This window comes from Macaca fascicularis, chromosome 16, assembly GCF_037993035.2.
Source record: "Macaca fascicularis isolate 582-1 chromosome 16, T2T-MFA8v1.1".
Lineage (NCBI taxonomy): Eukaryota > Metazoa > Chordata > Mammalia > Primates > Cercopithecidae > Macaca > Macaca fascicularis.
This window is the reverse complement of record NC_088390.1, coordinates 10,778,703-10,793,964: the sequence shown is the minus strand read 5'-3', so window position 1 is coordinate 10,793,964 and position 15,262 is coordinate 10,778,703. Positions and strand designations below refer to the sequence as shown.

The 15,262-nt window shown below is 40.9% G+C and overlaps 1 protein-coding gene across 7 annotated transcripts; it reads right to left on the bottom strand.

Annotated features, from left to right (window-relative positions):
• Positions 1-1,770: 1,770 nt before the first annotated feature.
• Positions 1,771-15,243, bottom strand: ADPRM (ADP-ribose/CDP-alcohol diphosphatase, manganese dependent). 7 transcript variants are annotated; one of them, XR_012425285.1, is made up of 4 exons: positions 15,170-15,243; positions 7,369-8,083; positions 6,426-6,542; positions 1,771-2,168 (listed from the first exon to the last, which is right to left on the bottom strand). XR_012425285.1 is itself a non-coding variant. In XM_045376297.3 (4 exons), exons 2-4 carry the CDS (start codon positions 8,055-8,057, stop codon positions 1,858-1,860), a joined length of 1,029 nt encoding a protein of 342 aa, XP_045232232.2. In that variant the 5' UTR covers positions 8,058-8,083; positions 14,274-15,243; the 3' UTR covers positions 1,771-1,857. The 7 variants fall into 7 exon arrangements, 5 of the variants coding, with proteins under 5 accessions (XP_045232232.2, XP_005582962.2, XP_015293132.2 ...); XR_012425286.1 differs by having other exon boundaries at positions 6,430-6,542; XM_045376297.3 differs by having other exon boundaries at positions 7,457-8,083; positions 14,274-15,243.
• Positions 15,244-15,262: the final 19 nt, after the last annotated feature.

Genomic DNA, 15,262 nt, shown 5'->3' with positions numbered 1-15,262 from the left:
CGTGAGCCACCATGCCCAGCCTCTGTTATTAAAATCTTTCTCACCTTCACATTTTTCTTCCATTGTTCTCTATTTCACACAAATCTAATCATGTATTTCCCCAGCTCAGAAAGCTCCAAGGGCTCCACACTATCTGACAAGTTAAATTCTAACTCTTGGCCCATCATTCAAGGCTCTCCATAATATAGCCCCAGCCTGCCCTTTTCTGCCGTATTTCTTGCCATATCCCCCTGCCCCCAGCCCGGCCCCTTTTTGGTGAATCGTCACAGCATGACTGGCCATGTCTAACTTTGGCATATCCTTCGATGCCTCTGCTTTTGCTTTTCTACTTGATATACTCTTCCCCACTTATTTAAGTCATTTTTCTACATTTTGTATGTCATCCCCAATCCCTTCGAACAAAATTAAATTCCTCTTCCATGTTCCCTCAGTCCTTTCTTTGTGTAACAGCAAATTTCACACATTTGAATGATGGATGTCCAATTCATGGTAAGATCTATGAGTGCAAGAGTACATTATAGTCACCTCTGGTCAGCTGAACAGTGGCCCTCAAAGAGATCCATGTCCTAATCCCTGGAACCTATGTTACCTTATAGCACAAAATAAATTTTGCAGCTGTGATTAAGCCATCCTGAGATGGGGTTTACCTGGATGGGCCCTAAATGTTACTGTAAGTGTCCTTGCAAGACAAAGGCTGAAGTAGATCTGACTACGGAGAGCAGAGAATATGATACGACAGTAAAGAAAGATCTGAAGATGCTACGCTGCTGGCTTTGAAGATAGAAGAAGGGGCCATGATCCACAGAATGCAAGAAGTACAGCTCTGGAGGCTGAAGAGGATTCCTCCTAGACCCTCCTCAGGGAGCACGGCCCTGCCAACGCCTTGGTTTCAGCCAAGTGGAAATGACTTCAGACTTCTGACCTCCAGAACTGCAAGAGAACAAGTATGTGTTGATTTAAGCCACAGGTCTGTGGGAATTTGTTACAGCAGCCATAGAAAGCTAATACTCCTTTATATCCCTATAGTGCCCATGTATTCAACAGGCATGCTTATTTCTTATAGTTGTTTAGGCCCTGAATCATACTTACTCTACATCTGAATAGTTCCCATTTGCCATCTAGTGTTTCTGCACATAAGCCTTAGCATATATGAAAACGGTGTTAAACATGTCCCATTAGTGTTTAAAGGGAGTCAGTGTAAATTCATTTACCTGCTGTAGCTTCACACAGCAGTGGTTGGTGGCCCAAACAGACCAAACTGGCTGGCACATGGCTGCACTGCCACTTGGTCCTACGAATCCCAAGAGGACTACATGACTTTTCTGGAGGCCCTTCTTACAGGGATGGGAGCGCCACATGCTTACCCGTGAAATAACTCTTGGTAATTTTGTTTACAAAATGGGAATACAAGCCTACAAAAATCCAAGTATACGTGTTCTGAACAAAAATTCTGCAAAGCTCATTTACACAGCAGGGTGAATAGAAAGTTTACCTGAGCTTATATGGTGAACTTGAAGTTACATAGTTAATACATGTAAATACATTCTCCTTGTAAAAAGTTAAAAAAGAATCAGGTAAGGCCAAATAAAATCCCTCAGGAGGACTATATGCCCCTTACAAAGACTATTCGCCCCTGCCTCAGTCTCCTCCCTGGTTTGTTTCTAACTTACAATGGATACATGAGCCAAAATAACATTTCTGAGTATTTTATCAACCAACACACACTGAAACTATAAATATATTTTGTTATGCAAGCTGAATACTAAACAATGAGACAGAGGATTTTTATTTTTTTGTTTAGGAGGGACAAACACATACAAAGCTCATTTTCTATCAAGTTAAACAAAATAAATTAGACTAACAATGGACGGCTCTTTCTTTCTTGTAATTCATAATTCTGTCTGGAACTCTGCCTCTCCCTTTCAACGTCATTTTGTCAGGATAGACATGAACTGTGCCAAACGCTTGGCTGTCTGGAGCTGTTTCAATAACTCCTTCTAGGCTGACGTGATATACACCAAAAGGATCCTCAGAGTAGCCACCATCATGGGTGTGACCAGCAAAGAAACACACCACGCACTCATGAGACCAAATGACTGCCAGGGCATCTCTGTAGTTCCAGGCCAGGCACACACTGTCAGAGGCGTCTGGGTAAATGGGAAGATGGCCTGTTAGTTAAAGAAAAGAAGAGTTACGAGCCAAGAAATATCTCTTCTATAAAAATAAATGGCTGAAAGTTAATACTCAGAAAAAGAAAAAAAATTGCTATCTCATTATGCAAATGAACTGAGACCAGACAGAATTCACACACATGAGAAAACTAGGCCATCTACAGCCACGTCTCTGGAGCTTAGAAGGGTGAGACAGTTCACATGAGGTGCGACAGGCTGCTGCAGAGGCAAAACCCTGAATCTCTGAGGCCTACGTCGTCTCAAGCTGCCCAAACACTGAGGAAGATCGAGGGTGTCCTATGCAGGGCAGTCTGCAAAGGCAGCCCGAAATTGGACAGGTGCTGTGCTGGAATCCAATCCCATTGATTTCCTTAAATATTAATGTTATATACATAGAATGATTTAACACTAAATAATTAAAGAGCAGGCTGGGTGTGGTGGCTCACGCCTGTAATCCCAACACTTTGGAAGGCCAAGGCAGCTGGATCACCTGAGGCCAGGAGTTCAAGACCAGCCTGGACAACATGGTGAAACCTGTTTCTACTAAAAATATAAAAATCAGCCGGGCATGGTGGTGGGTGCCTGTAGTCCCAGCTACTCGGGAGGCTGAGGCAGAAGAACTGCTTGAACCCAGCAGGTGGAGGTTGCAGTGAGCCAAGATCACACTACCACACTTCAGCCTGGGTGACAAAGGGAGACTCCATCTCAAAAAATGTAAATATAAATAAATAAACAGTTTAGGGATGGGCCATGGATCATGTGTCACTGACATAAACAATGTCTCAGAACTGATTTGTGAGACTTCAAACACCCATGAGATCAAGGTAACCATACCCACTTTACAGATGAAAAACAGTTAAAACAGGGAAGATTTATACTGGCGTCCACAGGAGATATGTGGAAGTAGAGTGAGGAGAAGTTGGAATTTCTAACAGCAACACATCTATGATCAAGCCACGGTTCTCACTCTGAAGTACAGCTCACGTTGCACCTTCCCATTAAATCACTTTTTTCTATTGTTCGTTTTTATTCTAAAATTTAAACATGCTTCTACTTAATATCTGTAATACAAGTTGTTGTTTTTTTTTTTTTAAAGTGCATACACGCGCTGAGTACCACCTAAGGGCTAAGCGTCCAAAGGCGCGTGCAGCTTTCCAGCACCTCAAAGCCATACTGACTCATCTATCAAGTCCCTGCAGCATTTGACACAATTAGTTGTCCCGTCTCCCTGAAACGCTTGGATTCCAGGACCCCACTGTTTCCCCTAGTGGTGTCTTTCTAGTTTTTCCCCAACTTCGATGGCCACTAATTTCCAGTCTCCTTTGCCAGTTGCCCCTCATTTCCCCAACGTCTTACCAGGAGTACCTGAATGCTTGGTCTTCGGACTTCTCTATTTATACCTAATGCATTGGTGATCTCTTAGTGATTTATATGCCTTAAATGTCATCTATATTCTTTCAACTTCCACATTTATTATCTAGCCCAAATCTCTATTCTGAATTTCAGACTTCTAATGTCTAAACTGCCCACTCAACATCTCCACTGATGTCTGGTAGGCATCTGAAACTTCTATTTCCAAACCTGAACCCCTGCCCTCTCCACTCACACCCCTCATCCTGCCGTGTCCCCTATCTTAGCTAATGGCAATTCTATCCTTCCAACTGCATGGCCAAAATTCAAAACGTAGGGTGACCTCGGAGTAGCTACCATGAAAGTTAAAAAGCAAAAGAAAATGTCTATTACACTTTAACTTTTAAATTTTACTAAAGAAAACTTCAATCATTCCGTTTTTAAAAGTTTGCCTTTCCAGTTTCTAGGCTTACATCAAATGGTAGAAGAAATTTAAGAGACTGCTAAGCTAGATAGGTGTACCGCCATGAGTAAAAAGAAAAGGGAAGAACACAGGATCACATGGGAAAGGGGATGGAGACATAAAGCATGGATTCTAGTCTCAGTGCTGTCAGCAGCTCCATGATTCTGCTATGCAATTCAGTCTCTTTGGGCTTCAGTTTCCTTATCTTTACAATTCAAAGGCTTGCTATATGATCTCTAGCTTCCTTTCAGCTCCAGAACAGGCTGACAGTGGAAAACTTAAAAGCAGACACAAGTCAAGAAGTATCCTAGTTTCTGAGACCAGTTATTACAGAACCAAAAGGTGTCACATCATTCCAGCAACCCAAGGGCACTCATCTCTTCCAACCCTTGAATGACATTTGGTATTCGAGTGGTAGCAGAAACACTTCTGCTCCTTCTATGTGTTCTTACCACATCAGTGGAAGATTAATAAGTAAAAACTACCTTTACAGATAGAAATATAGTTTTATATAATCAACTATCTGAATAGCCTATCATTTTCAAAGGGGTTTCTTTTTTTTTTTTTGAGACAGAGTTTCACTCTTGTTGCCCAGGCTGGAGTGCAGTGGGGTGATCTTGGCTCACTGCAACCTCCACCTTCTGGTTTCAGGTGATTCTCCTGCCTCAGCCTCCCAAGTAGCTGGGATTACAGGCACCTGCCACCACGTCTGGCTAATTTTTGTATTTTTAGTAGAGATGGGGTTTCACCATGTTGGTCAGGCTGGTCTCGAACCCTGACCTCATGATCCGCCCACTTCAGCCTCCCAAAGTGCTGGGATTACAGGCATGAGCCACTGTGCTTGGCCAGGGGTTTCATATTCATAATTTCATTAGATACACTATTGAGAATACTGCAGTTTATAGGTTTGCTATTTGCCCAGGCCCACGCAGTTCATATAAACCAGAGCCAGAATGGCATCCTGTCCTTCCGGCTCTCAGTCTAGCCTTCTCACCTGTTACCCCACATCAATTCTAATTCTTAACCAAGGGCTCTAAGCTCAACCTCCAATCCAAGTCTCCCCATCATGCTGCAAATCCAAATTCAGTTCCGTGTATGTGTGTCTTCACGTGTGCATGCGCGCACACACGCGTTTTAAGCACCCCTGGATTCCTACAATCTCTGATGGCAGTGTATCCATCAAAAATGATTCTAAATGAAAATTATACAAATCTAACTTCCTTGTGACTCTGTGGGAGGCACAGCTAGAGAACTGCACAGTGCTCCCTGCCAGCTGAGCCTTTAGCCCGCATCCCCTGTAATACCAGGGGATGCATTTTCCTGCATCTAGGCAGCAGTGGCCTCTGTTTGGTGGCCACTTTGCTGACAGGCAGGTCTCGAAGGCTGAGATTTGGTATGGTCCCCGAACGGAATTTCTCACTTAGAAATTACTTCATTAGAGTTTAAGAAACTCAGGGCTTCCTACCTTGAGGAAAAGATCTACGCCCTGGTACTGACTTCCACCAACAAATTGTTTAGTGTGGCGTCAAGCTCCTTTATAAGCTGATTGCATCCTGGATTCCACACTTCAGAATTCAGCTCAGTGTTTTTTCTTTGTGCTTGGCTTTATTTATGTATGTATTTATTTATTTTTGAGATAAGATCTTTGTTACCCAGGCTGGAGTGCAGTGGCATGATCTCGGCTGACTGCAACCTCCACCTTCTGGTTCATGCAATTCTCCTGCCTCAGCCTCCCAAGTAGCTGGAGCTACAGGGCGCGTGCCACCATGCCCTGCTAACTTTTTTTTATATTTTTAGTAGAGATGGGCTTTCATCATGTTGGCCAGGCTGAATTCAGCTTGTTTTTAATTTTGAGTCAAGTTTCTTGGTAATTTTTATGTCTTAGTTATCATGGTGAAGTCATCTCACCTTTGGGTTCTTGCTTCTCTTATGGAGAGAGGGTTTAAAAAAAAAAAAAAACTTAGAAAAAGCCAAACTTCTGGAGTGTTTATTTTCGTATTAATGTCACTATTCTGCTAGTGATATTATACTAAAGTTTTACAAAATGTTAACGTTGGGGGAAACAGCAAAGCATAGAAGTGACTGGTCTGAATTATTTCTTACAAATGCATGCGAATCTAAAATGATTTCAATAATAATATTAATGTTTAAAAAAGAAATTACTTCATAAACTGATCTCATTTGAGGAAATTCGACTTTGAACCTAAAAGACCAACTCACAGGCTCCAATATATGGCAAGATGTTTCTGTTATTTACGTTTTCCTGTTTCATCATTAAATGTTAATCTTATCTTCAGGTGGTTTCTCAATAGAAATGTTTAAACTAAGTGTCCATTTTATAGAAAGAGGATATCAAAACACTAATATTGTTAGTATGCTTTAACACCTAACTTTTCCCAATCTCTAAAATGTTGGTGTAATCAGATAATTTAAATACTTACTCACAATCACCACTTTTTCTTGGTTTGTGTCAGAGAATGTAAGCACTTCATTCAACCAGTTTAGCTGTTCTTGGCTGAATCCTCCATTAAACTGGACAAACTGGGGCTCAGAAAGTCCTGAAATGAATTCAGTAAGTTAGACCCATCAAAAGTCATTTTTTCCCCTCATTTGGACATTCAAATTTAGTTAATGTAGGGACACTTGTTTTTTCTTTACGAACATCTGATTAGCAATAATCAACTTAAAATAGGAAATCACAAGCATTTAGAGAAATATATAAATACATCACACTGCATCTCACTCTTGACAGTCCCCTGCTTACTTCGCTGGCTTTCCATTAGACTAAAAATGCAAACTTCTTATTAAGTCCACTGAGCCACTACATAGTCTTGGCCCTGTTTACACTCCAAAATCATCTTGTACCTCCCTGGCCCTTTCCTGTGCTCTTCAACAGTGCTCAAGTCTTATTCCATTTAGTGCCTGTGCATGTTTTTCCCTCAGTCTGCTAACTCCCTATGCCCATTCTTTCCCAGGGAGACTCCTCCTTGTCATTTAGGTCTCAGCTTAAATATCTTTCTCCTTGGAGAGGCTTTCCCTAATCACCTAATCTAAAATAGTAACCCTAATCCTTTTCCACAACACTCTATAACATCATACGCTATTTCCTTGGCAGCACTTATGACCATGGAAATAACCTTGTTTCTGTTTCATTTATCATGTCTTGCCCACTTACTGTGTTTGCTCCCTCCATTCCATCCATCAAAAAAGTTAATATTGTTAGTATTGTTTACAGCTCAGAATAGCTACTTCTGGAAAAAGTGCCCGGCCTAGAATAGGCATTTAAAATATCTGTTAATCAATCTTGAATAAGCTGTAACCAATCCATGTGAGAGCAGGCGTGTGAGAAATCCTGACCCTGAACAAGTGACAATATTCTTTTACCTTAATTGTCCATCTTCCTGCTGAATAAAAGGTAGTTGAAGAATTTAAAGACAATCTATTAGATTCTCAGCTCAAAGGAATAATTCACCTTGAGGACTATTCAGTTCCGTATTTGGATTGTGCTCCCTCAATATCTTCATACACTGCTCGTATTTTGGAGAAGACTGATCCATGCCCAAGACACTCAAGTCATACGCATCAAGTAAAACGAACCGGAATTTAGGGAATGGTACAAAATGATAAGCATAATAATCCTCTGAAGGCATGGTCTCGGGATGATGTACGATCTGATCTTCTAGAAACTTAGTGTTAAGTTTAGAGTGTGTTAAATACTCTCTACTGAAGTTATAGAATTCGTGGTTTCCCCATGTATGATGAACTGGCACTTTAAGCCTCTTGAATGTGTCCATAACAAGTTCTAGGGACTTTTCGGATGCATTATACTGTGCATTATATCCATCGATGATATCTCCAAGCTGAAGGACACAACAGGGCGTGCTGCTTTCATTATTCCAGTCTTCAATGGCGTCCTGTAAGTGAAGAAGACTATGTCTGTAGTATCGCCGCCTGGTTCCTTGGAAATTAAAGCCATCTTCTAAGTCAGCATATTGAACATCTGCAATAACGCCAAAGGAGAAAAGACGCTCTGAACTCTCACTTAGGGCTTCAGGGCTGGGTTTATCATCCATAACCTCCAAACAGGTTTCTAAATAAACTAAAGTAAAAAAAGACAGCTAAATTATAAACGTTTTAATTTCCCAATTTCACTGCAGAAAATGATAAAGGGAATGTTAAAGGTTAATTCATTAGCCAGCTTGGTACAGGAAAAAGGACATGGGCTTTAGAGTCCAACAGTCTTAGGTCTAAACTACTAACCATCTAAAACACTCGCTTTCTCTTCTGGAAAATAGATAATCTCTTTCAGAAGAGTAACAATTTACAAAAGGTACTATCCTATCAATAAACAGACATTCTAATGCTAATAAAGTCCAATTTAAGTCTGGAATAATGGCTGATTTTTAAGAAATACTCATTTTAAACACACACACACACGCCCCTCCCCCAACACACACACCTGTCCCACAAACACCAAATAATTCTATCAAAAACTTCAAGATTATTATTTTTTTAAGTAAGCTGTATATTACATTCATTCACTGTATGTACTTTGCAAGATTCCTATTATGGGTTATTTTGTGTCAGGCTGAATCTTTGCTCTTCCTTGGTGGGTAGGTCACCCAAAATAAGTTTCTCATATTTTATATCTGAAGTAATAGGTGATGGGGAGGCAATGCAGATATGAAAGGAGAGGAATAATTTGAAACAACAATAACAAAAACATCCAGCACAAAAACCAACTGACGTGACTATTATCATTTCTGTGAGCAGTGGTTCCTGCTTCTTCAATAGTTGGGATTAAAATTTGCTTTTTTTGTTTGTGGTTTTTTTTTTTTTTTTTTTTTTTTTTTTTGCATGGTCTCACTATGCTGCCCAGGCTGGTCTTGGACCCAAGCAATCCTTCCACCTCAGCCTCCCAAGTAGCTGGGATTACAGGTAGGAGACACCACACCAGCCCTGGATCCTAATTTGAACCAGGGTTTTTTTTTCTTTTAAACTTGAATATTAACCTACCCCACATCAAAACAGAAAAGATGAAATCTTTTCTTCTTATAAATGATCTCTGCCCTGCCTCAGTGGCCAAAAAGAGCAAGATTTAACCTTGAAAAAACTATTATTCGATTGTTTAAACTGTAAATTATAATCTCTTAAATGAGCCCAGAACGCTAATGATTCAAACAAAAATCAAAGGCCAAAATCCTAAATTGTCAACAATTTTTGTCATAAAGACTATAGTAATTAACTGTTGCTGTGGTGTCTGAATTATTTAAAACCTAAAAATTCATTTGACTTTCCAAAATTACTTTCAGACTCCTCATCTCTAGTCATTTGACAAATGTATCTACAGAGTTCCTACTGAAACCTCTACGGACATGTAAAATCCCAACTCTAAGAGTACTCCTATAAGAGATGAAAACAACTCCACAATTGGAATAAGGATAAGACTTCGATTTGACTTATCTGAGAATTAGGGGCCTCTTTTCATCCTAAAACTGTTGTTACTAATGATACACTCTTTAATCCACCTAATTATAAGTTTCAGCTACTTTCTTCCTTAATCTGGTTGGGTATATCTAGCCCTAAAATAGGTAACAGCACCAGAAAGAGATGGAAATCCTTACACATGGTATTCTCATACTTTTTTTAATTTGCCCGCTTCTTCCTGCAGCCCCCATCTGAAAATCTCATTAGATAGCAAGCCAGTAAGTATGTATGAGGGTGTGTAAATTAGAGGTAATCTGATTGGAAAAGCGGGTAACTTCAATAAATTACAGGAAATACAAAAATCCATCTAAGTCAGTTTAAAAATCTCTAGCCTTATGTTAGGTTTCAAATATTTGCGATTCCAAGTTCAGATTAATAGAAGAATCAAATCAGAAGATAACTTAGCAAGTATATAACATGAATATTATCACCAAGGTTAAGAGAAAACTATTTGTGGGGGGTGATCTTATCCCCTGCCAAGTGAGCTTGTTTTTGTCTTTAAATTCAGAGCCTTTATGGTGACAATATGTGTTGTGGATCTCCTAGAGGGGATCTAGTCCCAATGAACTGGATCTTCTCTCCAGAAGACAGCTGTTATTTTTGCCTACCCAGCATTCATTTCCTGTTCTTAAGGTGACAGCACCCCAATTTTTCTCTAGGCATTTTTCCAATTTCCCACTCTCAGTTCTTGTGGTCTGACCTCCATCCCCATTCACCAGCTGGGGAAGTGAAATCGCAGGCACATGGCCCAGACCTGGCCAATAAAAGCCTAGTTTCCTCTGGCCAGTTAGGGGTAGGCATGCAACTCAAGCTAGGTCACAATAAGCATCAGCCCTGGGACAGGCGCTGGCACTACTAGCAAAAGTAGTCACTGTCTCCTAAGCTGATAAACTAAGGCTTCAATTTTTGGAGAAAAATGAACGGACAAGAAATCCAACACAGAAGGAAACAATTCTGAATGATGGAAAGACAGAGATTTCTGAAAACATTAGTTGAATACCTAAATTCACCTGTCCCTGGTAGAACCATTTCTGGTCATTCAGTTACACATATCAGCACATAAATTCTCCTGGGCTTAAAGCTAAATCAAATTTATTTTCTGTCATTTGATACCAAAATCCTCTCAAATACACCTTCCACTGGAACACAGTTCAGTTTAGAAAAACTCAAGGCTATCCTAAGAACTGGCAATTTTTAAGGAAAGTTAATGTGGAGAGAAGCACCAAGGGGCACACTTCAAAATAGCAATGTGTTCTGGGGGAAAAAGAGAGATCCAAAGTGTTGAATATACATGGCTTTTAAAAATAAGGTTAGTATCCCTTTATCCAAAATACTTGGGACCAGAAGTGTTTTAGATTTCGAACTTTTTCAGATTTTGGAATATACTTAACAGTCGAGCATTCCTGATCTGAAAATCCAAAATCCAAAAGCTCCAATGAACATTTCCTTTGAGCTTTATGTTGGTGCTCAAGTTTCTGATTTGGGAGCATTTCAGATTTCAGAAACACATTCAGGGAAGACAGGATCAGACGTGAGTATGTCAGGGCAAAAAGAACCAGGTGGTTAGGGAACTGACTCTCCTAGCGAGTTTAGCCTTTCCTTTCTTGGTTCAGGGAGATGTTGAGGGAGCTCAGAAAGATTGGTCCTGGTGAACAGAGAGATCAAAAACTCAAAGCCACCTCCAGTGAGGAAATTTAGAATTAATATGCATTCTAATGTCAGAAAGTTTTTCAAAATAGCTCCCTCCTTCCACCAAATACAGACACACACAAAAAAATCAGTGAGTAGAGGATAATTGTTGAAGCTAGGAATGGGTGCAAGAGGTTTATTCTAACTACTTTTATGTGTGTTTAAAAATGTATATATAGGCCAGGCACGGTGGCTCACACCTGTAATCCCAGCACTTTGGGAGGCCGAGGCGGGCGGATCACGAGGTCAGGAGATCGAGACCATCCTGGCTAACATGGTGAAACCCCATCTCTACTAAAAATACAAAAATTAGCTGGGTGTGGGGGCAGGCATCTGTAGTCCCAGCTACTCAGGACGCTGAGGTAAGAGAATGGCGTGAACCTGGGAGGCGGAGCTGGCAGTGAACAGAGATCGTGCTACTGCACTCCAGCCTGGGCAACAGAGCGAGGCTCCATCACAAAAAAAAAAAAAAAAAAAAAAAAAAAAAAAAAATTATAAAGTTTAAAAAAAAAATTCAAAAATTTAGAGAAAATCAAACCTGGAAAAATTAGAAGACCTAAGGAAATATTTCGCTTTTGAATAGAAAGGAGAATGGCAAGTTTTTAGTGAACTTTGTTTTCAAAGTCTGCCTGCACCATTTATTATATGCTACATTATCTAAGTTTTAAAGAGGTATTATGAAGTGCTGAAAGTGCTTTGAAAGGAAAGACCCAGAACTGAATTATAGTCCTTGTGTTTCCTGGAGCAAAATAACCTTCAACAGGTTATTGTGAGCTTCAACTGAGTTATGATCACAGTAAACTATTACTTTGTAAATCTCTGTAAACCATAAAGTACTCTATGCATGTTAAGAAAATAATTTTAAAATTATATATCTGAAAATCTGTCTAATGAGCCTCAGATAATTGAAACTACTGCAACATTTTAATAGAAGAGAATAATGTAGAAAAGTTTGTAAGAGTTGCTCTCAAAATTCCCATCAAGTCATGGTACAGGGTAAGTAGCCAGCATTTTGAGAAAACCACCTTAGGCATACATACATATATATATATATATATATATATATTTTTTTTTTTTTTTTTTTCTTTTCTTTACTGAGACAGGGTCTGGCTCTGTTGCCTGTTGCCCAGGCTGGAGTGCAGTGGTGCAATCACGGCTCACTGTAGCCTCGACTTCCTGGGCTCACGTGATCCTCCCAATTCAGCCTCCCTGGTAGCTAGGACTACAGGCATGTACCACCACACTTGGCTTTTTTGGGGGGTTTTTTTCTTTTGTTTTTGTAGAGATAGGGTTTTGCCATGTTGTCCAGGCTGGTCTCAAGCTCCTGAGCTCAAGTGATCCACCTGCCTCAAGGCCTCCCATATCCAAGGATGCTTAATTACTGAAAAGTTGCTACAAGATCATACTAATAAAACTTCTCCAATACTTAAGATTGGCAGAAGGCTGAAGTTCCTTGTGGAAAGCCTTCAAGCATCAATAATGAACTTGTAAAAGAAGTAGCTCTATCCTGAAAAAAGTATGTTTCCTTCACTCTATTGTCAAAGGTGAAGGGGGCAGCAGGGGAAGTCTAGAGATTAATAAAGGAGACTCTGTTAAGAGAAACTACTGTTAACAGAGGCTCCTAGCCTAAGGGTGCAGCAGACGTTTTCTATGCAGAGAGCATACCAAAAGGAAACTTAAGTCGGGACAGGAAATGTTTGTGGTTAGGAGTTAGGCCCAAGGGGCAGGGGTCTGGAACAAAAATGCAGTAAACACATTAGGGTGCTGGGAAGTTCACAAAAAGTTAGGGCCTAGCTGTCCCAGTCAAACCAGCCTAAAGTTATGTCAAGAACAAAATCTGATCACTATTGATAGAACCAATATCAGATGATACTAATCCATGCCCTGCTTCTCTCAAGAAAAATATCTAAATTGGGGCCGGGTACAGTGGCTCACGCCTGTAATCTAGCACTTTGGGAGGCTGAGGCGGGCGGATCTCATCAGGAAACTGAGACTGTCCTGGCTAACACGATGAAACACTGTCTCTACCAAAAATACATTAAAAAAAAAAAAATTAGCCAGGCTGGTGGCACGCACCTGTAGTCCCAGCTACTTGGGAGGATGAAGGAGGAGAATCACTTGAACCCAGGAGGCAGAGGTTGCAGTGAGCTGAGATCGCACCACTGCACACTCCAGCCTGGGCGACAGAGGGAGACTGCGTCTCAAAAAACAAAAAGAAAGAAAAGAAAAAAGAAAAATATCTAACTTGGAAAACAAAACATAAACCTCAATTGTTAACTTTGGTGGTTTCACAGCAGTAATAAAAGTGATAAGGACACTAAGGTTTCATGGGTCCTTGCCATCAGGCTCAGGTGTTACTAGCAATTCATCCAAAATGCAGTTATAAAACACCTACTTTGAGTCAGGAACTATTTTATTTTTATTTTATTCATTTTTTAGAGGCATAGTCTTGCTTTGTTGCCTAGACTGGAATGCAGTAGCCTGATCACAGCTCACTGCAGTTTCAAACTCCTAGGCTCCAGCGATCCACTCACCTCCGCCTCCCAAAATGATGGCATTACAGGCGGGAGCCACCACATCTGGCCCCAAGAACTGTTTTCAATGATAGTATTTTATTTAATATTATAAAATTAATATGAAGAAGTTGCTACTAAAAGAAGCACTTTAGCAAATAAAATTTAATAGATGAGCTAGAAACACTGACTTCAATCTTAATTTGGGTGTCTGATCAGGTAACCTACAATTGGGCAATTAGAGATGAACAATACTTTTTGTATGCTATTTGCCTGACTACACAAGGTACTTTTATGTCTTTTTGTCAATTACAGGAAAAAATTATCCCTGGGCAAACAAATACACAAAGATAAAAGAGTAAAAATCTTACCCACGGGCAACTTTAAGATAGAAAAAAAATAGTTTGATTAACGACTTGAAGTGCTGAACAAACATTTAAGAACTCTGGCAGAAATTTCTGAAAATCCTAGTCCAACCAACAATCAAAAAACACAGGTAACAGGATGCTCCGTTACTGGGTTAGAGAGCAGCACAGTTGGCTAGTATGGCCAACTCATAGAAAACAAGCAAACCAACCATGCTTCTGGTCCAACACTCACCAGACCACGAGTTTCTCCTACTCGGTGTCGGTCCCTTGCGGGAAAAAAAAAAGCCACACAGGAGCGGGATCTGTAGTTAAGTCATTAGAGGTTTTTGCAAAGCAACCACCGAGGTAGGGGCGGGGAGGAAGTGGTTAATATTGCGACTCTTAAAGATATAAATAAAGGCAGATGGAATGAAGTTAGACTTGCACAAGGAACGAAAAACATACGGATGCTCTTGGCCTCATTAATAAGGAACATAAGCAGTTCCAGGCGAGGAACCCATAACAAACTTCAAATCACGAAACTTTAGGAAGCAAGGGAGTCCGTGAGAGTATTTTAAGAAACTGGGGCCCAGAAAGACTAAGTTAAGGGACGGGATATCATGCCATCTACACTTCTTTATACACTGCTATGCTTTATTAATTAGGGTACAATATAATATTAAATAACTAGAAGCGCTGGGCATTTAAAGTTCTTCCAGACCACCCAAACCACTCAAATTATCCTAATTAGCAATTTTTTTTTTTTAAGTTACAGATTATTTCAATTGCAATGGGTCGGTTTCTATTTCAAAGATGTAAAGGAGTCAACAATCTTGCACTTCCTCTTGGCCGGCAGGTCGACGTTGACAAAGTCGGCCAGACAAGGAAGGGTTACGGGGGCTGCCTAGTCCTGTGGGTTTCTAGGCAGTGTGTTCTCTCTTCCGAGGTTGGGGTGTCCCCGGGGCGAGGAGCTGGCTGTGGTCACCTAAGCCCCCGACCAAGGCGGCGCGCCCCCAGCGCTTCGGGCCGCCTTGCCTCGGCCCAGCCGCCCACCTGGACCCCTAAGGCATCCCCCTTCCGTGGCTCCGCGGTCCCGTGGCACCGCCCAGCCCGCGCCGGACCCGCCTCCAGCCGCAAGCAACCACCTACCGTGCGCCGGCCCCTCAGCTGAAAGGATCCTGCCTACGGGATAAGCAACCGCGCCACCAACGAGCGGGACGGACAGAGCGGCTCCTTCCGACT